General features: G+C 38.3%; 1 protein-coding gene across 2 annotated transcripts; it reads left to right on the top strand.

Annotated features, from left to right (window-relative positions):
* ube2g1a (ubiquitin-conjugating enzyme E2G 1a (UBC7 homolog, yeast)) lies at window positions 1–26,578 on the top strand. 2 transcript variants are annotated; one of them, XM_061898353.1, is made up of 6 exons: window positions 1–325; window positions 4,898–5,000; window positions 5,120–5,217; window positions 7,290–7,468; window positions 7,575–7,693; window positions 13,601–26,578. In XM_061898353.1, the coding sequence occupies exons 1-5, from the start codon at window positions 280–282 to the stop codon at window positions 7,659–7,661; spliced, it is 513 nt and encodes a 170-aa protein (XP_061754337.1). In that variant the 5' UTR covers window positions 1–279; the 3' UTR covers window positions 7,662–7,693; window positions 13,601–26,578. The 2 variants fall into 2 exon arrangements, with proteins under 2 accessions (XP_061754337.1, XP_061754336.1); XM_061898352.1 differs by having other exon boundaries at window positions 4–325; window positions 13,674–26,578.

The raw sequence follows: 26,578 nt of genomic DNA, 5'->3' as shown, positions 1-26,578 counted from the left end.
CATACCGGCATGGTCGCGGCGGAGCTCAACTGAACTGAGAAAGGAACGAATCAGTTCATGAGGTGATTCGGTTCTGTACGTTCACTCAAAAGATTCGTTCGTTCGAACGAATCGTTCGCGAACGACACAACACTAGACTGCAGCAAAAACCGACGAAGAAGAATGAGGCGGCTGACGAACGGAAATTAGAGAAGACGGCAGACTGAGCAGTAAAGGAGAACATAACGTTTTTTATCTGGACGTATTACTGTTCACGAAGATAGATTATATTGTTAAAGTATGACAGAGCCTCAATCAGCGCTGCTACTCAGGAGACAGCTCGCAGGTAACTAACATTCAGCGTTAGCTAGCTGGAAATGTGTAGCTGTTACTCCAACGGTGGTTGAAAAAAAAATGCTCCTCAGCACCTTTTTTCTACATTAATGCCAATGTCCCATTTTTAATAAAATACTTCAGTACTAGTACTGCACCCTGACATAAAAGCGTCTTATTTGTATGGCAAGTGAAGTTGTCACAAGTCCTGGGAAGCTAGCATGTTTATTAGCACTAGCATGGCTTGTGTTTACATTTATTGTAGGCACAACACCAATGTGAGGATTTTGCAAATTTGTATAATGTGCAATCTTTTTGCAAATTGCTTCCAGCTATATATTTGAATAATGTTTGGTGCACATTTTGCAAATCAATGGGCGCAAAAACGTGTTTTTGAAGTCCAAATAATTTATGAAATACTAATGTAAATCTATTCATTTGTAGTCGGGACAATATAACTGAGTATTGCCCTTAAATCAGTCCAACATTAACCATAACCTTAACCACTATACAGTCTAAATCCACGACTAAACTACTGACTAAACTACTACCACAACTTGGTTTACTATTCATAAAATATAATAATGTAGGGTTACTGACTAAATCATCCACAAAATATCATCTTGCGATATGCAAATTGCTTGCGCACAATGGAAATGACGTATAATTTGCAAAGTGCGCAAGATTGGTGAAATGACTACAACACATTCACTTCATCCGATATATGCTGCGGGGAAATGAATGATCATTCACAGCGAGTGCAGCTGCTGTTCCTATATGGGACTCTGTGTTGGCGACTTGTCCAGGGTGTATACCGCCTTCCGCCCGAATGCAGCTGAGATAGGCTCCAGCACCCTCCGCGACCCTTGAAGGGACAAGCGGTAAAAAAAAAATGGATGGATGGACTTCTTCCCGTAAGGGAAGACCAGTGTTGGCCGACCAAGCTGTACAGCAGGGATCTCAAACATGCGGCCCGCGAGACGTTATTATGCGGCCCGTGCTTTGATATGACAATTTAATGTTGGTGCGGCACGCAAGTTTAATATAAACAGCGCTTGACAGCGTCATACTTGCCAACGTCCCCAATTTTCCCAGCAGACCCCTAAATATCAGGGCACCTATTCTCTCGAAGCCCCTGTCAATTTTTACCAGATCAACAATATTTAGAGAGTGCCATAATGGCACTGCCTTTAGCGCCCCCTACATCCTGAACTGCAAGCTTCTGGCCATGTGAGTCGCACATTGGTTATTGCAACATATATTTGATCAACAACTACACAAGTCACACTAAGGGTGGCCTTAAAAAAAACTTTTAACAATGTTACAAATATGTGCCACACTGTGAACCCACACCAAACAAGAATGACAAACTCTTTTGGGGAGATTTTCTGCACCTTAACACAACATAAACACACCAGAACAATTACCCAGTATCCCATGCAGCCCTAACTCTTCCGGGTTACAATCTACACACCCCTGCTACCACCAACCCCGCATTCCTCCACCCTCCCTACTTGCGTTGGTTGAGGTGTTGTATATTGTAGCCCTGCAAGGTGTCCTGGGTATTTGTTCTCTTGTGTTTAAGTTGTGTTAGGGTGCGGAAATTCTCCCAAAAAGGTTTTGTCATTCTTGTTTGGTGTGGGCTCTAAGTGTGGCGCATATTTGTAACGGTGTTAAGTTTTTTTTACGGCCACCCTTAGTGTGAGGTGTATGGCTGTTGAACAAGTACAACAAAACACACAACATGACACAGAGCCGGCACATTGGTTATGTGATGTGAAAACGTGCGCGATGACATGTAGTGAAACAGTAGTCCTCTTTAGAGGGTGTGCGGACCCCTGGAGTTACTTGAAGGTATGCCAAGGGACATGCGAGATTTATTAAAAACATTCTGTAGAACAGCAGCAATTGATAAATCCTGTATATACAGTATATGTTTATTGAATAATTATTCAACGAAGTATGAAAGTAAGTTCATAAACTGTGAAAAGAAATGCAACAATGCAATATTCAGTGTTGACAGCTAGACTTTTTGTGGACATGTTCCATAAATATTGATGTTAAAGATTTCTTATTTTTGTGAAGAAATGTTTAGAATGAAGTTGATGAAGCCAGATGGATCTCTATTACAATCCCCAAAGAGGGCACTTTAAGTTGATGATTACTTCTATGTGTAGAAATCTTTATTTATAATTGAATCACTTATTTATTTTTCAACAAGTTTTTTAGTTATTTTTATATCTTTTTTTCCAAATAGTTCAAGAAAGACCACTACAAATGAGCAATATTTTGCACTGTTATACAATTTAGTAAATCAGAAAGTGATGACATAGTGCTGTATATTACTTATTTATCTCTTTTTTTCAACCAAAAATTCTTTGCTCTGATTAGGGGTACTTGAATTAAAAAATGTTCACAGGGGGTACATAACTGAAAAAAGGTTGAGAACCACTGTTGTAGAAAATGTTAAAGGCAGTGCAGTCACGGCAGCCCTTAATAATGTCAGCCGGGTGAAAATTGGGACAAATTCGGGAGAATGGTTGCACCGGTAGATTGTTGGGAGGTGCACTGAAATTCAGGAGTCTCCTGGAAAAATCGTGAGGATTGGCAAGTATGTTGCTAGGGCAGGAAAGCCGGCGTGGCGCAGTGGAATAGTGGCCGTGCGCAACCCGAGGGTCCATGGTTCAATCCCCACCTAGTACCAACCTCGTCACCTCCCTTTGTGTCCTGAGCAAGACACTTCACCCTTGCTCCTGATGGGTGCTGGTTAGCGCCTTGCATGGCAGTTCCCTCCATCAGTGTGTGAATGTGTGTGTGAATGGGTAAATGTGGAAGTAGTGTCAAAGTGCTTTGAGTACATTTAAGGAAGAAAAGCGCTATATAAGTACAACCAAAGAAGGTGAATTCATTAAAAAGCGCATGTTGGATTTTTTAAGAAATATTTTTTTGCGGCCCAGCCTCACCCAGTTTCTGCATCAAGTGGCCCCCAGGTAAATTGAGTTTGAGACCCCAGCTGCACAGCAAGCAGCGCCGCAAACTATCTGGGCACAAAAGAGGCTTAAATCTTTCTGCAAAAAGCAGATACAAGAAAAAAAAAAATCAGACGATGCAATGGAAAAAATCCCTATACTTTATAATAAAAACATTTGTTGAGTGACATCAGGGCAGCACGGTTGAAGAGGGGTTAGTTCGTCTGCCTCACAATACGAATGTCCTGAGTAGTCCTGGGTTCAATCCCGGGCTCGGGATCTTTCTGTGTGGAGTTTGCATGTCCTCCCCGTGTCTGCATTGGTTCCCTCCGTGTACTCCGGCTTCATCCCACTTCCAAAGACATGCACCTGGGGATAGGGTGATTGGCAACACTAAATTGGCCCTAGTGTGTGAATGTGAGTGTGAATGTTGTCTGTTTATCTGTGTTGGCCCTGCTATGGTGGAAACTTGGTCAGGCTGTACACCGCCTTCCGCCCGATTGTAGCTAAGATAGGCACCAGCGCCCCGCGCGACTCCATGGGGCAGTAGTTCTCGACCTTTTTTCAGTGATTTACCCACTATGAAAATGTTTTTAATTCAAGTACCCCCTAATCAGAGCAAAGCATTTTTGGTTGAAAAAAGAGATAACGAAGTAAAATACAGCACTATGTCAGCAGTTTCCATCCATTCATCCATTTTCTACCGCTTATTCCCTTTTGGGGTCGTGGGGGGCGCTGGTGCCTATCTCTGCTACAATCGGGCGGAGGCGGGCTTTCTGATTTATTAAATTGTATAACAGTGCAAAATATTGCTCATTGGTAGTGGTCTTTCTTGAACTATTTGGAAAAAAAGATATAAAAATAACTAAAAAACTTGTTGAAAAATAAACAAGTGATTCAATTATAAATAAAGATTTCTACACATAGAAGTAATCATCAACTTAAAGTGCCCTCTTTGGGGATTGTAATAGAGATCCATCTAGATCCATGAACTTAATTCTAAACATTTCTTCACAAAAAAAGAAATCTTTAACATCAATATTTATGAAACATGACCACAAAAAATCTAGCTGTCAACACTGAATATTTCATTGTTGCATTTCTTTTCACAGTTTATGAACTTACATTCATATTTTGTTGAAGTATTATTCAATAAATATATTTATAAAGGATTTTTGAATTGTTGCTATTTTTAGAATATTTAAAAAAAATCTCATGTACCCCTTGGCATACTTTCAAGTACCTCCAGGGGTACGCGTACCCCCATTTGAAAACCATAGCCATAGGGAATAAAGCGGTAGAAAATGGATGGGTGGCTGGATGAGTGACATTAAGGGTTATACGTCGTTCACGTTCCCAGACATCAAACGATTGTAGTCCAGATGCCTTTGTCCACGACCAAACAAATGGAAACTTGGAAAAGCATGGAGGTCTACAACTTATTTCTGTGTGGCTGGGTCAAGGCCATTGTTATCAAGACTGTCCTGGATAAATATGCATCGTTTTTCCTCGTGTAAGGTTGCATTTCATAGTTTCGCATCTACAGCCGTGTTTGCCTTGTTGTTGCGCCTGCCGTTTACAAGTATGTGTGTTTTTCATTGTCTTTGTATTTCTAGAGTTAAATAAAAACCCAGTAGAAGGATTCTCAGCGGGTCTGATTGAGGATAATGATCTTTACAGATGGGAAGTACTGATCATCGGTCCACCAGACACACTTTAGTAAGTAACCAATATTGGATTGTTTTCTTCTTTGATTGCTCTCAATGTTTTTTGAAAGTGTTCGTAGTTTTGACAATGTTACAGTAATTTTTCTATTTGGCCCTTTTTAATGTTCACAGTGAAGGTGGTGTGTTTAAAGCTCATCTGACATTTCCCAAAGACTACCCTCTCAGGCCACCTAAAATGAAATTTATCACAGATATTTGGCATCCTAATGGTAGGTACAGACAGGAGATTGATCATGTTTGCAATAATACTGGATGACCTCGAGCTTGTTCATGTTTTCAAAAATACTTGATGACCTCAAATATGAAGCAGGCTTAATGTCGCATTATCAATCAATCAATCAATCAATCAATCAATCAATCAATGTTTACTTATATAGTCCTAAATCACTAGTGTCTCAAAGGGCTGCACAAACCACAACACAAACCACTACGACATCCTCGGTAGGCCCACATAAGGGCAAGGAAAACTCACACCCAGTGGGACGTCGGTGACAATGATGACTCTGAGAACCTTGGAGAGGAGGAAAGCAATGGATGTCGGGCGGGTCTAACGTGATACTGTGAAAGTTCAATCCATAATGGATCCAACACAGTCGCGAGAGTCGAGTCCAAAGCGGATCCAACACAGCAGCGAGAGTCCCGTTCACAGCGGAGCCAGCAGGAAAACATCCCAAGCGGAGGCGGATCAGCAGCGCAGAGATGTCCCCAGCCGATACACAGGCAAGCAGTACATGGCCACCGGATCGGACCGGACCCCCTCCACAAGGGAGAGTGGGACATAGGAGAAAAAGAAAAGAAACGGCAGATCAACTGGTCTAAAAAGGGAGTCTATTTAAAGGTTAGAGTATACAAATGAGTTTTAAGGTGAGACTTAAATGCTTCTACTGAGGTGTTATCTCAAACTTTTACCGGGAGGGCATTCCAGAGTACTGGAGCCCGAAATGAAAACGCTCTATAGCCCGCAGACTTTTTTGGGGCTTTGGGAATCACTAATAAGCCGGAGTCCTTTGAACGCAAATTTCTGGCCGGGACATATGGTACAATACAATTGGCAAGATAGGATGGAGCTAGACCGTGTAGTATTTTATAAGTAAGTAGTAAAACCTTAAAGTCACATCTTAAGTGCACAGGAAGCCAGTGCAGGTGAGCCAGTACAGGCGTAATGTGATCAAACTTTCTTGTTCTTGTCAAAAGTCTAGCAGCCGCATTTTGTACCAACTGTAATCTTTTAATGCTAGACATAGGGAGACCCGAAAATAATATGTTACAGTAATCGAGGCGAGACTTATTTAAAATGGATAGAAAGTGTCCGCGTATGTGTGTGCGTAATTGTGCACACCACAAAGTATGACTTTGTGAAATGACTGCATTAGTTTTATGTCTGAGCTCTGGCTGCTCGATTTTGGTCTGATCAGCACTCATCAAATTGCCTAACAAAAGCTATAAAAAGCATTATTATGTAATATATATGAAAGGCATTGAAAAAAAGGTTTGTGATACAGTAGAAAGTTGAGCTTGGTGAGTAAATTGACAACAAACTTCTTTCCCGAAGTGAAAACCAGTGGTGGTCGACCAAGCTGTACAGCAAGCAGCGCACAAAGTATCTGAGTACAAAACAGTTTTAAATTTTCCTGCAAAAAGCCAAGACAAAAGACAAATATCTCTAGACTGCAATGAGTCAATATGTATTATACTCAACACATTTAAAATGTATTTTCCTAAATGTTGCACATCATACAATATTTTAACAAAGTAGTTATTTTAAGGTGTGCACACTTGTGATACATTTTACTTTCTATACTTTTTCACTTGAATTCATTGTACAACTTACATTAGCTTCATTGTGTGGTTCACTCTTAATTTCTTGTTATGCCATCTTTTCATGTTGACCAAAGCTACCTGACATTCTTTCTCTTTATCACTTAAAACTTTTATTAAAATACTCCTGACTGTACTCCCACGAAATTCTAAAACATCAGGTGACTTAATACTTTATCTTTATAGATTTATTTTGATATCATGTTTCTTTATACTTAAACTTTGTACATTTATTTTAATATCATATTTTTTTATACTCTTAATTTTGTATTTTTTTTATATTATCACGTTTGTCCTTACTTTAACTTTGTACATGTATTAGAACAAAATATGACCTAATACTCTTTATAGAAGCAGTTTTGTACATTTATTTTGAAGATTGTGTTGTCAATGTATAAGTCGTTAGACAAAAGCCTAGTGATTGTGGTAAAATGTATTAAATATATTCCTCCTTGTTTTGTAGTCGACAAGAATGGAGATGTATGTATTTCTATTTTACACGAACCTGGGGAAGACAAGTACGGCTATGAAAAACCAGAAGAGCGTTGGCTTCCCATCCATACGGTTGAAACGATCATGATCAGTGTTATCTCCATGTTGGCAGACCCAAACGGTGACTCTCCTGCCAATGTGGATGCCGCTGTAAGTTTCTCATCATTTTCACTTCTACTAGTACTTGTATTTATACTAGTACTTGCACATGTACTTGTACTTCACAAAAGTCTCAGATATTTTCCCTCCTTTGCAGAAAGAGTGGCGGGAGGACAGGCACGGCGCGTTTAAAAGAAAAGTTGCCCGCTGTGTACGGAAAAGTCAAGAGACTGCGTTTGAGTGACTTTTAGCAATAATCTACATTCCATTTTCACAGTAAGTATGTTGCATTTTAAACTCATTCTTCTTGTTGAAAGTGTTGACTTATTTCAACAATCATTCCTGCTCTGCCATTAACTTTTAAAGGCACTTCACTGTTTCCCACAGATTGCCAATATACTAGTGGATGTGGGGGGTGGGGCGTGGTTGGGTTGTCAATAAGATGTCATTATATACAGTAATTTGCATAAATGATGACAAAGCATATATTTTCTTTTTAACAGCTAAAAAATGTTATATAAATATTGAAAAACAAACGTGTTATTAATAATTAGTATCAAAGGGGCTCAGTTAAATTTTTCAAAACAAACAATACAACAAGATCAACATTGGCTGCCTTATGCTATCGTTAGCAGTTTAACAGAACATATTGGTTTTAAAACTGTCTGTATTTTTCACAATTACTAAGTTTGTGTATACAAATTTTTACCGGCCCAAATAAAATGATTGGTGTTTACAGTGTTCACTCAGGGATGTGTGCACGCATACATTGTGCAGTCCAAGAGAAGCAATGAACAATTTGCAGTCTTGTTATTGTTGTTATTAGGATATAATATACAGTGGGGCAAAAAAGTATTTAGTCAGCCACCGATTATGCGAGTTCTCCTACTTAAAATGATGACAGAGGTCTGCAATTTTCATCACAAGTAGACTTCAACTGGGAGAGAAAGAATGTGAAAAAAAATCCAGGAATTCACATTGTAGTAATTTTAAAGAATTTATTTGTATATTATGGTGGAAAATAAGTATTTGGTCAACCAGTCAAATCTCTCACTGATGGAAGGAGGTTTTGGCTCAAAATCTCACGATACATGGCCCCATTCATTCTTTCCTTAACACGGATCAATTGTCCCCTTAGCAGAAAAACAGCCCCAAAGCATGATGTTTCCACCCCATGCTTCACAGTAGGTATTGTGTTCTTGGGATGCAACTCAGTATTCTTCTTCCTCCAAACACGACGAGTTGAGTTTATACCAAAAAGTTATATTTTGGTTTCATCTGACCACATTCTCCCAATCCTCTGCTGTATCATCCATGTATCCATTTACAGACCTCTGTCATCATTTTAAGTGGGAGAACATGCACAATCGGTGGCTGACTAAATACTTTTTTGCCCCACTGTACATTCAATGATAGCTAATGACAATTATCCAAATCGGTATAATTAGTCAACAACAACCAAAGCTACTGTGTGTTCGTTATGTACTTACGTAGTTATGTCATTGCGCCTTAGAAACAGTAAGACGGTGGGATATAACGTTGGAAAGAGGCTGCAGCGACCCCAAAAAGGCACAAGCGGTAGAAATGGATGGATGGATGGATGGAAGTTAGCGTCCTCTAGACATCTGTTTACATATTGCAAAAAGCCCCTTTAAAGCGGAACAGCACTTTTTGGGAATTTTGCCTATCATTCACAATCCTTTTGTAAGACAAGAACAAATGTTTTCCTTTTTTATGCATTTTAAATACTAAAGACATGATCAAATGTCTGCTTAAATGGAGTCTATTGGGAGCTGCTCTACTCTGCCTTTAAAGCCCTTAAAAGAACATTGAAACACTTTAAGGTTTTATATACATGTTATAAGTACATATGTAATGTAGTGACAGGCATATTCATAATAACATGTAATATTTACGTATTAAGATTATTTTAGGAATACGTGGCGTTTTAATTTAAAAACGCATCACGACAATGTCTTTTTTTTTTCCAACTTTACTGATTAAAACTCAATACAGAGTTCATGAGAGTTAACAAACGTAATAAAACATCACTCACCGCACAATGTCTGCTGTCATTAAGATGCCGACTGATAGAATGTTGTTCTTTTCCGTTTGGCTAAAAAATTACTCATAATCCTTTCAAGGAAAAGGGGGGTGCAACCAAGTGTCTTTTTTTGTCGTTTTTCATCATTTCTGGGTCTAAATTGATTTTCAAAGTGTACCAATTTGTTGGATTACATCCTCATCCTTCTACTATCCAGGTGAGAGGCATGATTTATGATCCACAACAAACTTCCACAAGCATGGAAGCGAGAAAGCAGCTGACCAGTCGATATTGTCTACATAGGCACACAAGCTTGTAATCACGGCGCCGCTATAGTTTGTGTCTGTTAGCGCTTATAATAACAATATTACTAATACTTGGTTAATTATTAAGTCATCATTGTGTATTTATACTTACTTATATGTTCACCAATGGAGTATTGTTGGCAGTTTTTGGATGGCTATTTATTTGGTTTTATGATCGTAATAGAGGACCTTCCATTGGCTCTGTTCTAAGCAGACTTTTTATTTACAAATTAGAATGCAATAAAAAAAATACATCCGTAGTCATGTTTTTCATAATTATTGTGAACGATAGGCACAATTCCCCAAAAAGCGCTGTTCCCCGTTAAATTGTATATATTTTTTATACTAATTCCTTTTGGTCTATTTGTGTTGCGTAGTGTACAATGCAACACTTTTTTTGTAATCACTCTTTTAAATCTGAGATGAAAAAAACTACTTGAGGTTGTCTATTGACTTTCTCCACAATGGAGTTACAGTAAAGGAAAGCACACAAAGGAAAGTACTAATATACACGAGAAGTGCACATGCATGTAGGAATCAAGTTAAATCAACAAAACAGTTAATTGTCAGTTGAAAAAAGCAATGCAATTATACAGGGTAAAGGTTGGCTCTAATGCTGATAACCTTAATGCCAGCGTACAATGGATTGGATTATTAACAAAATTAGCGGAGCGAACTTGTTGACATAAAACAGCAGGTGTATTTATACTTACAGGCATATGTTCCCCAAATTCTGTAGAAAAATGAACACCGACCGCTAACTTGATACTCAGTGAGTCTTCTTCTTTTGCCGTGTGTGTGTGTGTGTGTGTGTGTGTGTGTGGGTGTGTGTGTGTGTGTGTGTGTGTGTCATAAGGTGAAGTGTTACTGAGTCGCAAAATCTTTAAAAAAAAAACACATGAAACATGTATATTTTATTTTTTTACTTTGCGGCCTAAATTTACTCGTGGCAGCCCACCATTAATAAATGGATATAGTGGAAACACTGCACCTTTTTATCATCTGCAAAAACATGAAGATAGTTGATAGCACACACACACTCAAGTGTAGAAAGTTTTTTTTTTTTATATGAATACACCACTGAACATCTTCAGATCATGTCAACTGTTCACTTTTTATGTTGTATATTTAACCAGATTTTGAGAAGATAGTAGAGCATCAAAGATAGAAGTAGAACAAAATATCAAAGACAGATGTAATATAGAGTAGATGATAATAATAATTAATTAGCACTTTTTCTAGTGACTCAAAGTGTGTTACATTGAGAAACCATTTGTAGCCACTGCTGCTCTCGGGTAGACTGGGGGAATCGTGACAGGAATCCTCAAGTTTCTTGACGCCGTACCCTCTGTCACACCACCAGTCATACAAAAGTAGAACATAGTAGGTAGAAGTTGAACGGAGTATGTAGTACAACAGAAAAGTACAGTATAAAAGTAGAACTTAGTAGATAATAGAACAAAGTAGATAGAAGTACGGCATACAACCCCTGGCAAGAATTATGGAGTTAGCAGAATTGGAGGAAGGGAATTCAATCAATCAATCAATCAATGTTTACTTATATAGCCCTAAATCACTAGTGTCTCAAAGGGCTGCACAAACCACTACGACATCCTCGGTAGCCCCACATAAGGGCAAGGAAAACTCACACCCAGTGGGACATCGGTGACAATAATGACCCAGTGGGACGTCGGTGACAATGATGACTATGAGAACCTTGGAGAGGAGGAAAGCAATGGATGTCGAGCGGGTCTAACATGATACTGTGAAAGTTCAATCCATAATGGATCCAACACAGTCGCGAGAGTCCAATGGTCTAAACTTGTAGAAAAAAAATCAGTTAACAAACATGACTCAAAAATAAACATTGTTTCAAATGGCAAGTTTCTGGCTTTAAGAAGTACTAAAACAAATCAAAAATATCAATTGTGGTATTCTCAGGGCATTTAATCAATCGCAACTAGATTGTTTGGTTTGTCTTAGAAGATGTTTTTCCTCTCATTCAAGTAGGCTTCATCAGTTTGTGCTTGTAGACTTAGATTGGTCAGATCCAGGCTGGCGACTGGTGCCAAAACCCCAATTATTTATAATCCAAAACCAAGAGGTTGTGCCTGGACAAGGATGGTTTTGCCCTATCGTAGTGAGAAAAAACGGAACTGTACTGATGGAGCCTACTTGGATGAGAGGTGAAACGTCTTCTAAGACAAACCAAAAAGTCCAGTTGCGATCAAATGAATGCCCTGAGATTAAAATGACGTGGATGAATGAGAACATTCATAGACCTAAATTGTAGTAGTCCGTAACAGTTTGATTTTAAGATCAAGCTGAGTGAAGAAATTACCGAATAATTCAAATGTGAGAAAAAAGTTATGAAATCACCTTGCAAAATCAAATTTTCTAAACTAACATCTGCATCAGATTAAATTTGTTCATTAGTCAGCAGTTAAAAATGAGTGTTCACACCTCATAGAGCTGTTGCACCAGGTGACTTGACAGAATCATGGCTCCGAAACGAGACATACCAATTGAAACAAGAGACTATTATCAAACTTCTTCAAGAAGGTAAATCATCACACATTGTTGCAAAAGATGTTGATTGTTCACAGTCAGCTTTGTCCATAATCTGAACCAAGTACAAACAACATGGGAAGATTGTAAAAGGCAAGCATACTGGTAAACCAAGGAAAACATCAAAGCATCAAGACAGAAAACTTAAAACAATATATATGTCTTGAAACAGAAAATGCACAGCAAAACAAATGAAGAACTAATGGGCGGAAATTGGAGTCTGAGGTGTGATCGATCTATAAAAAAAACACCTGAAGGAAATGGGATTTAAAATACAGAAAAGCTCAACAAAAGCAGTCATTAACACAAGGTTCCAATGAGCTAAGGGAAAAGCAGTCTTGGACTATGGTTGAGAGGATGAAAGTAATACAGTATGTTGAATAAGTCAATGATGAATCACAAAACTCCATTGAGCAAGGTGATGACTGCCTAAAGAAAACATGCTCATTGATAATATGGGGTTGCATATCAGGTGAGGACACTGGGTCCTTAGATCTTTAATAAATGCACACGTTTACATTGACATTTTTGAAACTTTTCTTATTTTGTCAATTGAAAGGATGTTTGGGGATGATAACTTCATTTTTTAAGATAATTCATCTTGCCATAAAGCAAAAATATAACATTTAAATATGAGGTCAATGTCACAGCCTGCAAAAAGTATCAATCTCTGTTTTATTGAAAATGTGGAGTGTAAATTAAAGGAAATGATCCATGACAACACTCTATATAACCTGCAAAGCTGATATCTGACCACAGCAATCAGAGAAAGTTGGCGCAAGATTGATGAAGAGCAGTTCATGCCTCTTAGTCTGCAAGCTGTTATAAAAGCTGTGGGTGGTGAAACAAAGTACTAGTGGTGTGTTAGTTTTTTTTGTAAGACTATATTTTTCTTCCTCAGAATTGAGTGATTCAATAATTTGTTCACTCTATTTGATCTATAAATGAAGCTTATTGACTACCACACAATTTAAACAAACACAATTAAAGATCAAAATGATAATCCTCCAGTACTGGTGATTCCATCATTTCCAGGGGTTGTAGAAAATAGAAATTAGAGGTGTAAAACAAACTAAATAGATGTTGTCATATGGCAAAGCTTAAAAAACTTTGCCTTAGATTGTTGAAGGATTGTTGACCTGCACTGACACTGCAGTAAGAATGTCATTTGACTTTCTTTTTCAATTTAAAATTGTTTTTCTTTATCCTGTTCTTTTAGCATTTTCGTGCTGGTCTGTTGAAATTATTACTTTTGTTGCTGTGAAGGTTCTTGGACTGAAAGTCGATGTTTGCTGCACTCTTACACCATGTTGCCAGCATCTTCCTCTTATTTTGGCAGGAAGACGTCGCCTGGCTCCTCTCGGCTGCACCAGAACATTCATGTGATCACAGCTGACACAAGCATGTGCCAACTGACACTGACAAACATTACAAACAAGTCTATGAACTGCTTCAACATTCAGGAAGATTTGTAAATACATCATGTAAGTACTGTAGCACATATCCACTTCTGCTCAGACGTTTACATAATCAATGGCACTACATGATTTGTTTCTAGGATGCAATGACATAACTTTTCAATGATTTTAGAAACAAGAATTGGGAACAAAAACACTTGAAATTATAACACTTAGGAAGTTTCCCCTTTTTGTATCCACCAACAAGTTTCAGGCATAATATGTATGCTATATTTCATCATTCTTCATTCAAAACTGCTTGCTTTTCCAGCACGAATACGACTTCATCTGAAACCTCGTCAACAATCGAGTCCCTTGGTGTTTAAGTGGCGTTTAGGTTCATTTTCATCAAAACAATTAGCACATAGAAATGAGGAGCTCATTAGGGCATTATAGAATGTTAAACTAAACCTTATTTTTGATCCATAAGCAATTTTGTTGTGTGTCCATTTGGAGCCTCTAGATCAGGGTCCCCAAGCTTTTTCCACCAAGAGCCGCATAACTAAAATTCAAAGTAATGCAGAGGTCATTTCGATAGTCTTATAATTTTTTTTATGCTTAAAGTAGACATTACGTATGCAGTGGTTCTTAAATGTGTTTCACCAAGTACCACCTCAGAAAAAAATGTGGCTCACCTAGTACCTCCATTAGCAATATTCAAAACAAGGTAGAGGTTTTATTTAACAAGTATGTTTAATATTTTGACTTCTGTAACATTACACACAATTTGAACAGTAACACTGTATTTGAGTATAGTAAAAATAAAACACTGTACTTCAATAAGGTGATTCTTTGGCACGTACCACAGTTTGAAAATCACTGCATTTGACACTTAGTGTCAGCATTGTTATAGGTGACAAAGTTTATCATTCTTATCGTATTTTCCGGACTATAAGCTGCTACTTTTTTTCACCGCTTTGAATCCTGCGGTTTATAAAACGCCGCAGCTAATTTATGGATTTTCTTTGCTTGCGGCCATAATGTTTTGTATTCAACAAACATGTTTCCATATTACACCGACAGAGACACTGAATAGGTGTGTTATTGTTTGTGCTATGGCGCCATCTTTTGGATAGGTGCTGCGGGTTAATAATGTACTTCCTGTTTAGTGCCTTGAACTGGAAGTATAACCGGCTATAGCGTTTCTGCTCAAAAGGATTCTTTGTTCATCACTCCAAGCAACTTTTGTATGTTTTACAATACACTCAAATGTATATAATACGGCCCAATATAATATTATATTCTATACGACGCAGTCCTGCCATGGATTTAGAAATTGTCCCCTTTTTTATATCACGGCACGGTGGCTAGTAGACTGTGACTAGCTAACAAGCTAAATCGGTTATGTGTCTTAGCAGTCTCACTGTAGCTTGTAGGCCTTTAACGGCTGGTACAAACTGGGCTAATTAGCTCATTACGGCTAACGCTACTAAGGTTGTCCATGACACCTAAACTTATGATGTTACTCAGCTCCAAATGGTGGACACGTCCCTCTAGCAGGGATAATCTCTCCATGAAAAGCGGGCTTCAGACCAGGGCGAGCTTATTTCCCGTAGCTTTGCAGTTTGCTTTGTGAAAATGAAGTGGTGAAACAAAGAGAGCAAGTGCTCTTGTAAATTCAAAAAAACTACAAAATGTGTTGCAGAACGGCTAAAGAATGCTATAAAGAATTTAGAAGCACACAAAAGAGCACTTAGGTTTGACTAAAAAGCAGCACTAATGAGCACAGCCGAACCAACGGCAGCATGAACGGGCAACAGCGTGAACCATTTTCTTTCTTTGCCAGAATAAAACTAATTAAATATGTTACTAAATTAAAATAACAAAATATCAACACAGTGATAGAGCCCATCCCATTCGGTGACATAGGAGCACAATCCACAATTCACGTCAACGTCTGGTTTGGGTACCATGTCATTGTCTTCTTTAAAAAAAAAAAGGTAGGAAACAAGAATTTCTATATAACGCGATCCGTGTATTTTTTGGACCCAATGACCGCATTACATGGGCCTTTGAGTGTATAACTTAAACACATCCATCCATCGTCTTCAGCTTATCTGAAGTCAGGTCGCGGGAGCAGCAGCCTAAACAGAGAAGCCCAGAATTCCCACTCCCCAGCCACTGTGTCCAGGTCCTCCCGGGGGATCCTGAGGCTATCCCAGGCCAGCTCGGAGACATAGTCCCCCTCAACGTGTCCTGAGTCTTCCCCGTGGCTTTCTACCAGTCGGACATGCCCTATGAGATGGTTCGGGCATCCTGACCAGATACTCAAACCCTCTCATCTGGCTCCTCTATGGAGAAGCAGCGTTTTTACTCTGAGCTCCTTCCAAATGACAGAGCTTCTCACTCTATCTCTTGAGGGAGAGCCTAGCCAGCCAGTATCGGAGGAAACTCATTCTGGCTGCTTGTACTCGTATTCTTGTTCCTTTGGTCATAACCCAAAACTCATGACCGTAGGTGAGTTTAGGAACGTAGATCAACCGGTAAATTGTGAGCTTTGTTTTCCGGCTCAGCTCCTTCTTCCCCACGACGGACTGATACAGGGTCCCCATCACTGCAGACGCCACACCGATCCACCTGGCGATCTCACGATCCACTCTTCCCTCACTTGTAAACAAGACTTTGAGGTACTTGAACTCCTCCACTTGGGGCAAGATTTCCTCCCCAACCTGGAGATGGCACGCCACCCTTTTCTGGGCGAGAACCTTGGACTCGGACTTGAAGGTGTTGATTCTCATCCTAATTGTTTCACACTCAAACAATTCATACCTACAAAACCGTCCATCGCAACGTGTTTTGTCTGTCGCAGTGTTTTCATGCATATTTGTACATGTTATCGCAATGTAATCAAGCTACCTTTGTTAGCATTAGCAAATATGCTAACACGATTACAAATGTCTGTTAGTATTGTTAACTTACAAAGGCATTCTTTTTTAATTGTTTTAGTTTCATAGATTTGCCAAAACGTCACTATGGATTTATTTAGTCTGTTTAGCTGATAGGAGAGCTAGCTTTCACAGCTAGTGGGTCCTTGACTATGACCTAGGTTTTGTTTGATCAGCCCTTATACTATAAAGTGAACTGTATTTATATAGCGCTTTTCTCTAGTGACTCAAAGTGCTTTGCATAGTGAAACCCAATATCTAAGTTACATTTAAACCAGTGTGGGTGGAACTGGGAGCAGTTGGGTAAAATGTCTTACCCAAGGACACAACGGCAGTGACTAAGATGGCGGAAGCGGGGATCGAACCTGGAACCCTCAAGTTCCTGGTATGGCCGCTATACAAATCAATCTATTCTGCCCCACTGCTGTGTTATAGGTACCATTTGGAAACAATTAAGGTATGTAAATAAACTTTACAAAATATTTCATACCTTTTACCTGCGGCGTAAACTCTGTTGCAGCTAATATATGTACACAACCTAACGCATAAAAATGTAAGAAAAAAGAGCAAAAACACAATGTGATGAGAAAAAGATGTACATTTCATACTAATAATATTACAGTGTGTCACTTATAACACAGAGCTGGCACAACGTTTTGATACAAAATGTCTGTTAGTAGAATAAAAAAAAAAATCAAAATATGCCATGCATACTTAAACTTTTCAAATTGTGTATTACATTTTCAGCTTTTTTCTCATTACATATCTTGTTGCTCTTTTTTCTTTCTTTCTTTTTTTACTTTAACATTTTGCGGGCCAACAAAACTCAAGCTGCGGGCAACAAATGGCCACCATGCTCTAGATCTTGATTTGAGGTGAAGCTCAGTACTTCAACTCCTTGAAGCAGCACTGGCAACAAAACTTCTTCACAGCTTGACTGACAGTAGCATACAAACTACTCCATCTTGGTTTCTAATGACTATCAAACTTCCACAGTGTCCACGAGGACCTTTTAGTCGTGCTTGAAGGTTTTAAAGACATACAAGTACATTTAATTCAGTCTGCGGTGCTTAAAAGTGCTGGTTCAACAGTTGCCACTTTAAGATGTGATGGAGTCTTAACATTCTAACCTATTTCCTTTCATCTGAGTTATACTTGCAGTATGTAAAACTGTTCGAAGTGATGACGTTTACAAATGGAATTAACAAACATGGGTACATGGAATAAGCGGTAGAAAATGGATGGATGGGATGGGTACATTACAGTTTTTCTTATTTCTTCACTAACTTCCTTGCCTTTCACGTTCTTCTAATGTGTCAAATAATTTTATGCTGCCAAAGACAAACTACACTGCATCGGGAAAGTATTCAGAGCGCTTTCACTTTTCCACATTTTTTTTCTTACAGCCTTTTTTCCCAAAATGGAATACATTCATTTTTGTTTTTTAAATTATACTGACAATACCCCATAATGACAATGTGAAAATGTTTTTGTTTTTTTAATTTGTAAATGTATTAATAATAATAATAAAAACATCACCTAAACTGTACAGAAGTATTCATAGCTTTTGCTCAATACTTTGTTGATGCACCTTTGGCAGCAATTAAAGCAGGGATGTCAAACATGCAGCCCGTGAATCGGATCAGACCCGCAAACAGGTTAAATCCGGCCCGTGAGAGGAGTTTGCTAAGTGTAAAAATTTGCTGCCTTTTTAAATTAAAGAAACTGCTGTTCTAAATGTGTTTTCTGGATGTCGCAATATGAATTATGTTAGGCAAGCAAATAGTATGCCAAGCAAGAGGTAGAAGGTAAAGCAGGGCTACGACTACTTCCCCTCGACCCAACGTTAAAGAAACAGGAGTAAAATAAAATTGGTAACTCCACTTAAAATGCTGCATGAGACACTGCACATTGATATAGTTCCATGAAAATTATTGTCTTCTGTGCAAACTTAAAAGAAAGTGAACAGTGTGTGATTGACTGCAATGCTGTGAGTCTTTTCATTTTTGGTTTGTTGACATTGTTTGCACATTGCACAGCTTTTATTTTTCTATCAATTCACAGGAATGCCTATAAGGGAGGGAGTAACTAAACTCTCTTGAATAGTTTCTACCTCCGTTTGTATGGTTTGTTGAGTTAGCACAGGATTATGTGGAAATTACAAATGATACATAAAAAAGTTTGTATCTATGCTTTTTGTTTTTGTGCAATCCTGGATGGGCTGTGACTTAACATTTAATTGCTTTGTAGATACACTGAGATTAAGTCTGAGTTTATTCTGTTTTTCATGGTATTTTTGAAGTGTTTTGTCAAGAGGATTATTTGTGATATGTACATTTTCAGATTGTGCTTGTTCTATTTTGGGCCAAAGTAAAACAAAAAAGACAATCTGAAGTTGTTGTAGTTGTATGTTTAAACTATTATGCCATGATTTTACCCCGGCCCACATGGAAATATTTTTTCCTCCGTGCGGCCCCTGAGCTAAAATGGGTTTGACACTTCTGAATCACAGCCTCAAGTATTTTTTAATACGATTCCACAATCTTTGCACACCTATATTTGGGCAATTTCACCCATTCCTCTTTGCAGCACCTCTCAAGCTCTATCAGGTTGAATGTGAACTGTGAAGCATTGGTTTTCAACCAGGATTATTTGTACTTTGCTGCATTTATCTTGATCTAGTCAAGGAGGTGACCAAGAACCCAATGGTCACTCTGTTAGAGCCACAGCTTTCGTCTGTGGAGAGAGGAGAACCTTCCAGAAGGACAACCATCTCTGCAGCAAACCACCAATCAGGCGTGTATGATATAGTGGCCAGACAGAAGCCATTTCTTATTAAAACGTTTGCTAAAATGAGAAACACAATTCTCTGGGCTGATGAAGCAAAGATTGAACTCTTTGTTGTGAAAGGCAGGCGCCATGTTTGGAGGAAACCAGGCACCGCTAATCACCAAGCCAATATCATTCCTAGAGTGAGTCGTAGTGGTGGCATACTGTGGGGATGTTTTTCAGTGGCAGGAACTGGGAGACTAGTTAGGATAGAGAAAAAGATGAATGCAGCAATGTACAGGGACATTCTGGAATTCCGATGCTTCCCATTCCAACTGATGGAGCTTGAGAGGTACTGCAAAGAGGAATGGGTGAAATTGCCTTAAGATAGGTGGCATTGTATTCAAAAAGACTGTATTCTCCGCGAAAGGTAGATCAACAAAGTATTGAGCAAAGGTTGTAAATATTTATGTACATGTTTTTTTTTTATTACATTTGCAATGTGTTTAAAAACAACTTTTCACGTTGTCATTATGGGGTATTGTCTGTAGAATTTTGAGGACAAAAATGAATGTATCCATCCATACATCTATTTTCTACCGCTTGTCCGTTTTGGGATCTGCATTAGGGTAGAAATCGGAGTACACCCTGGACAAGTCGCCACCTCATCACAGGGCCAACACAGATAGACAACATTCACACTCACATTCACACATTTATTTCATTTTAAATTAAGGCTGTGGCAAATGAAAATGTGGAAAAAGTGAAGCGCTTAGAACGGACGCACCGCTGCAGTCAACCAGAAATGTTTAGTGCTTGGGACTTTAGCACTACCTATAATAACAATAATAATATGGTGAAATTAATGTATATGTATATATATATACATATATATATACATATAATGTATATGTATATATATATACACATAAACACATTTATGTCTAATGTATCATTCTGACCACGTGTAGAAGAAAGAAACCCTAAATCCTAAATTCTTGTTTTTAAAAAATTGTTTTATTGCATCCTAGAAAAAAATATTTCCCGAAAACAATCTTCAAAAAGACCCTCGAGCCATGATACGTGATTTGAGCAGAACTGTATCTGCTGTGCGATAAATAAATGCGTACATGAGTAATTATTACATTGTAGGGATGTAACGATAAACAGTATGAGGCTAAACCGCGGTAAAACTTCTCACCATTAGTATTACCCTTTTAAATCAAAATTATTTGAAAAACCATGTCTGGTAACGCTTCTAAACTCACGGACTGGTGACACTGCTCATTTACTGGAGAAGCAAGCTAGTTTCAATATGAATAGAAGAGACATTAACCTCTTTCCCCGTTAAACAGAATTCCCCATTCTAAATATATATAAACCCATTACTGCCTGAGCCATTATATTCAATTGTGTGCATTAAACCTACAGGCAGTGCCCACTTATACAGAGAGCTTCATCAATACTAGAAGGAATATCAAAACAGGAAATTAATTTGCATAACATGCCATAAACAAAACGTGACATATTTCTCCTGCCAATAGAGTATATTGTATGGCTATTTATTTATTGTATTTAATTTTTTAAATAAAACTTGATTATAAGTGCATATGAAACTTGATTATAAGTGCATATGAGTACTTTTGAGCACATTCAACTGTGATAACTGTGATATGAAATGTTCATATCGTTACATCCCTATCACATTGACTTGTTCTTACAACATGTTTTCCAAATGATTGATTGAATCATAATATGAACAATAAATCTTAGTATATTTGTTCCGCAATTATCTCCAGCAATTCAACTCCTATTTTGCTGTTGCAAAAGTGCCTCCAGATGAAAATAAATGCTGGAAAACATGAATAATTGCTGTATCAGCAATGTAGGAATTGTTTCTTTGTTATTGTTGCTCCCACTTCAATGTAGCAATAAAACCCATACTACTCGTAGAATATCAAATAGAATTTAAGCTACGCTTTTTTGTCAGTACTGTTCAAAGTAGAAATTATTTGCATGCAATGCTTTTGTTTTTATTGGATGTTTCATGTTAGTTTACCCATTTTCTTGTTCCCTTCCTTCCTCTCATCTGATTATTTTTCTTAGAATTATTATTCTGCCAAACCAGCTGCTGCAGTTTGGCTGATGTACAAAAGACTAAATACTGATATATATTTTCATGTTACAAACTATGGCACCTAGAAGTTATTTTCAAATATGTTTTTCCCAAATATATTTGTGTATTTCAATTGGAAATGTTCTGGAACTAGAATGGAAGTCATCATCAATAAGAAACACAGGTGTTATCATTATAAATAACTCATATAATTTGATGTATATTTTTTTCAACATTAAAGTGCTGCAACACTGCAAAACTCTGGAAATGAACAATGTTGAAATGATAATGAGCTTTTGCAACAATTTATGAACTTTATTTATGTAATCCTATGATAAATGCTGCAGTAATTACACTTTAGTTCTAAGTAAGAATTGATGATTGCTCGTCGAGTTTGAAGACATTCTGGAACCTTTGGCACCATGTATGATATGGTTTATGGTATTAGTTTATTTAAAACATGCATACAGTTACAATATGGCACGTCACATATTTACAGTTAATCAATGCAACATCTCTGGAATGGAGTAGTAGTGATAAGAAGATCTTATTTAATCCTACTCCTTTAACGGTCATAGCAATTTATATGTCGTTTGTATGACCTCAATGTCTATTTGTAACACAAACAAATTACAAACCCTGTTTCCATATGAGTTGGGAAACTGTGCTCGATGTAAATATAAACGGAATACGATGATTTGCAAATCATTTTCAACTCATATTCAGTTGAATATGCTACAAAGTCAACATATTTGATGTTGAAACTGATAAACTTTTTTTTTGTTGTAAATAATCATTAACTTTAGAATTTGATGCCAGCAGCACGTGACAAAGAAGTTGGGAAAGGTGGCAATAAATACTAATAAAGTTGAGAAATGCTCATCAAACACTTATTTTGGAACATCCCACGGGTATGCAGGCTAATTGGGAACAGGTGGGTGCTATGATCGGGTATTAAAGTAGCTTTCATGAAATGCTAAGTAATTCACAAACAAGGATGGGGCGAGGGTCACCAAATTGTAAGCAAATTGTCGAACAGTTTTAGAACAACATTTCTCAACGAGCTATTGCAATGAATTTAGGGATTTTATCATCTACGGTCCGTAAAATCATCAAAAGGTTCAGAGAATCTGGAGAAATCACTGCACGTAAGCGATGATATTGCGAACCTTTGATCCCTCAAACGGTACCGCATCAAAAACCGACATCAGTGTGGAAAGGATATCACCGCATGGGCTCAGGAACACTTCAGAAAACCACTGTCAGTAACTACAGTTAGTTGCTACATCTGTAAGTGCAAGTTAAAACTCTGCTATGCAAAGCAAAACCCATTTATCAACAACACCCAGGAATGCCGCTGGCTTCGCTGGGCCCAAGCTCATCTAAGATGGACTGATGCAAAGTGGAAATGGGTTCTGTGGTCTGACTAGTCTACATTTCAAATTATATTTGGAAACTGTGGATGTGGTGTCCTCCGGAACAAAGAGGAAAGTAACCATCCGGATTGTTATAGGCGCAAAGTTCAAAAGCCAGCATCTGTGATGGCATGGGGGTGCATTAGTGCCCAAGGCATGGGTAACTTACACACCTGTGAAGGCTATATTAATGCTGAATGGTCCATACAGGTTTTGGAGCAACATATGTTTTCATCCAAGCAACGTTATCATGGACGCCCCTGCTTATTTATGCAAAACAATGCCAAGCCACGTGTTACAACAGCGTGGCTTCGTAGTAAAAGAGTGCGGGTACTTTCCTGGCCCGCCTGCAGTCCAGACATGTCTTCCATCGAAAATGTGTGGCGCATTATGAAGCGTAAAATACGACAAGACCCCGGACTGTTGAACAACTTAAGCTGTACATCAAGCAAGAATGGTAAAGAATTCCACTTTCAAAGCTTCAACAAATTGTTTCCTCAGTTCCCAAACATTTATTGAGTGTTGTTAAAAGAAAATGTGATGTAACACAGTGGTGAAACATGCCCTTTCCTAACTACTTTGGCACGTGTTGCAGCAATGAAATTCTAAGTGAATTATTATTTGCAAAAAAAAATAAAGTTTGTGAGTTTGAACATCAAATATCTTGTCTTTGTAGTGCATTCAAATGAATATGGGTTGAAAAGGATTTGCAAATCATTGTATTCCGTTTATATTTACAGCTAACACAATTTCCCAACTCATATGGAAACGGGGTTTGTAGATACATGAATAGTAAAGTTTTCAAACAGCTGAGTAAGTTGTGATTCACATAAAGAAATGGATAAGATGATCTCATTTGTCAATAATGTTCAATATGTATCTGGATTATTCTTCATTGTACGTTGAGTTTGAACAGTTTCGTAAACTGGACCATAGTAGTATGTTATTTAGCTTATTTGCTTATTAATGGGTTCCATAATTTTGTTCCACACACTGATATACTAAACGTTTGGTAATCAACCATTGAATATGGTGTTGGTTTTACAACCTGGATCAATGTTAGTATTGTGACAATTCAGTTTATTATAATACGCCATGGGTGAGCTAATGTTGAAAGCCCAACTCCACCTATCAGCCTGTTTACTATATGTAACTATTTTGTCTCAAGCACAATTCAACCGTACTTTAAATACAATTTCAGCAATAAAACAAGTAGAAGAGGACAAAAATCAGAATACTAGCGACTTACCGTTCTTGACTTTTCTCTGCCTTTTGAGTGCCGGTACATCTGCAGAAATGCTTGCGTCCCTGCTGCAATATGAAGCTCCACTTCTGTGTTTATGTTTTAAATATTATTACTATCCATAATGTAGTCATTGGTGTGATCTGCTCTAACCCAAAGAGAAGCTGCAAAATCTCTGTGAAAGCACGGCATTCACGGAGGCGAAAAAGCTCAATTACGCACACCACTGGTACTTCAGCTTGAAGTTGTTCACTCCGAGAAGGAACTGCAAAGTCTGCTCCAAAGAGTGGTGAAAACTTGTACAACACGTAATCCATCCATTTTATACCGGTTGTCCCTCTCAGGGTAGCGGGGGGCCTGGAGCCTATCTCAGCTGCACTCGGGCAAAAGGCAGAGTACACCATGGACAAGTCGCCACCTCATCGCAGACAACACTCACACTCACAGAATATTTTTGAGCAGGTTCTGTCTCGGTCATTGTGCATATTTATTTAAGTTCTGTGTGTAAATAACATGATTCGGGATAAATATGCTACAAAAACACAATCTGCAATAAGAAATTGTTTGCAGTCTTATGTAGGTCATGACCGAAAGGATAAGATCACGGGTACAAGCGGCCGAAATGAGTTTCCTCCGCCGTGTGGCGGGGCTCTCCCTTAGAGATAGGGTGAGAAGCTCTGTCATCCGGGAGGAACTCAAAGTAAATCCGCTGCTCCTCCACATCGAGAGGAGCCAGATGAGGTGGTTCGGGCATCTGGTCAGGATGCCACCCGAACGCCTCCCGAGGGAGGTGTTTAGGTCACGTCCAACCGGTAGGAGGCCACGGGGAAGACCCAGGACACGTTGGGAAGACTATGTCTCCCGGCTGGCCTGGGAACGCCTCGGGATCCCCCGGGAAGAGCTAGACGAAGTGGCTGGGGAGAGGGAAGTCTGGGCTTCCCTGCTTAGGCTGCTGCCCCCGCGACCCGACCTCGGATAAGCGGAAGAAGATGGATGGATGGATGTAGGTGATGTATGCAGACTAATTAAAGCTGCCCACAGTTTGGAACCAAAAGTGAGTGTTCCAAAATGTGCTGAATCTCGTTACAAAATAATCCTAAAATAATTAACGTGTCTATTTGGCGAGAATTTTACTTATAGACATCTGTTTTAGTTTCAGGGCTATGAAATACTGTAGGCGCCAATGTTGTCAGCATTAGAGGAAACAGGCTAAGACACATCAACGTTGAAAAAGCTTTTGATAGGATGGAGTGTGGGTATTTGTTAGCAAGTCTTGGAAGGTTTGGATCTAGTCAGTCTTACTTCATGGATGAAACGCCTATCAACCTCACTAAAAGTCTCAGTAATTATGAACAGCAGGAACAAATACTTTATAACAAGATCATTATCTTGAAAAACAATGTCATCATCTCCAAACATCATTTTGATTGATGGAATAAGAAAAGTTTCCAAAATGCACAAAACTTGTGCATTTATTGAAGATGTAAGTACAGCCATCTCTCCAGAGCTTTTACCTGACATGCAACCCCATATTGTCAATGACTGTGGAAATGTGCATGTTTTCTTCAGGCAGTCCTCAAAAATCTCATTGGACTGACACAAAACAAAAGTTCCAGAATCATTACCATGCACAATGCAGATGTGGGATCACTGAATATGACTTTCATCCTGTCATCCATAGCCCACGATTGCTTTTCTTAGCTCATTGGAACCTGTTTTTTTTCTTTCTGTCGAGTTGTTAATGACAGCTTTCCTTTAGCTTTTCCACATTAAAGCTTATTTCCTTTAGGCAGTTTCTTACAGTTATTTTACAAATGGTGACATTTTTACATTTTCTGTTTTCAAAACATATATTGTTTTAAGTTTTCTGTCTAGACGTTTTGATGTTTTCCCTTCCTATGTTTGTGGTAAATGGTCCAGACTTTAGACAATAGTTGACTACGAGCAATGAAAATATTTTGCAACATTGCATTCTTGAACAAGTTTGATGATAATGTTCTCTCGTGTTGGAACCTTAGATTCATGTCAATCCACCTGGTGCAACAGCTCTCCAAAGTGTCAACACTCATTTTTTAAGTGCAGACTAATAAACAGATTTAATCTGATGAAAGTTTAAGATTTGAAAATGAACATTTACAACATTTACAAGGTGATTCCATATTTTTCCCCCCAGTAATGACTTATTCCACATGTTTCATTCTATTTGATCTGAAAATGAAACTCTTATTGACTACCACAATTTAAAATATTGATTTATTTTGGTGTCTCCTAAAGCCAGAACATTGCCATTTGAAATGACTATAGTTTTGTGTCATGTCTGTTATGTTTTTTCTAAAAGAATAAACAACTGTATGAACAA

Source organism: Nerophis ophidion, linkage group LG04 (genome assembly GCF_033978795.1).
Source record: "Nerophis ophidion isolate RoL-2023_Sa linkage group LG04, RoL_Noph_v1.0, whole genome shotgun sequence".
Lineage (NCBI taxonomy): Eukaryota > Metazoa > Chordata > Actinopteri > Syngnathiformes > Syngnathidae > Nerophis > Nerophis ophidion.
The sequence above is the reverse complement of the archived record's forward strand: the minus strand, read 5'-3'. Positions and strand labels throughout refer to the sequence as shown.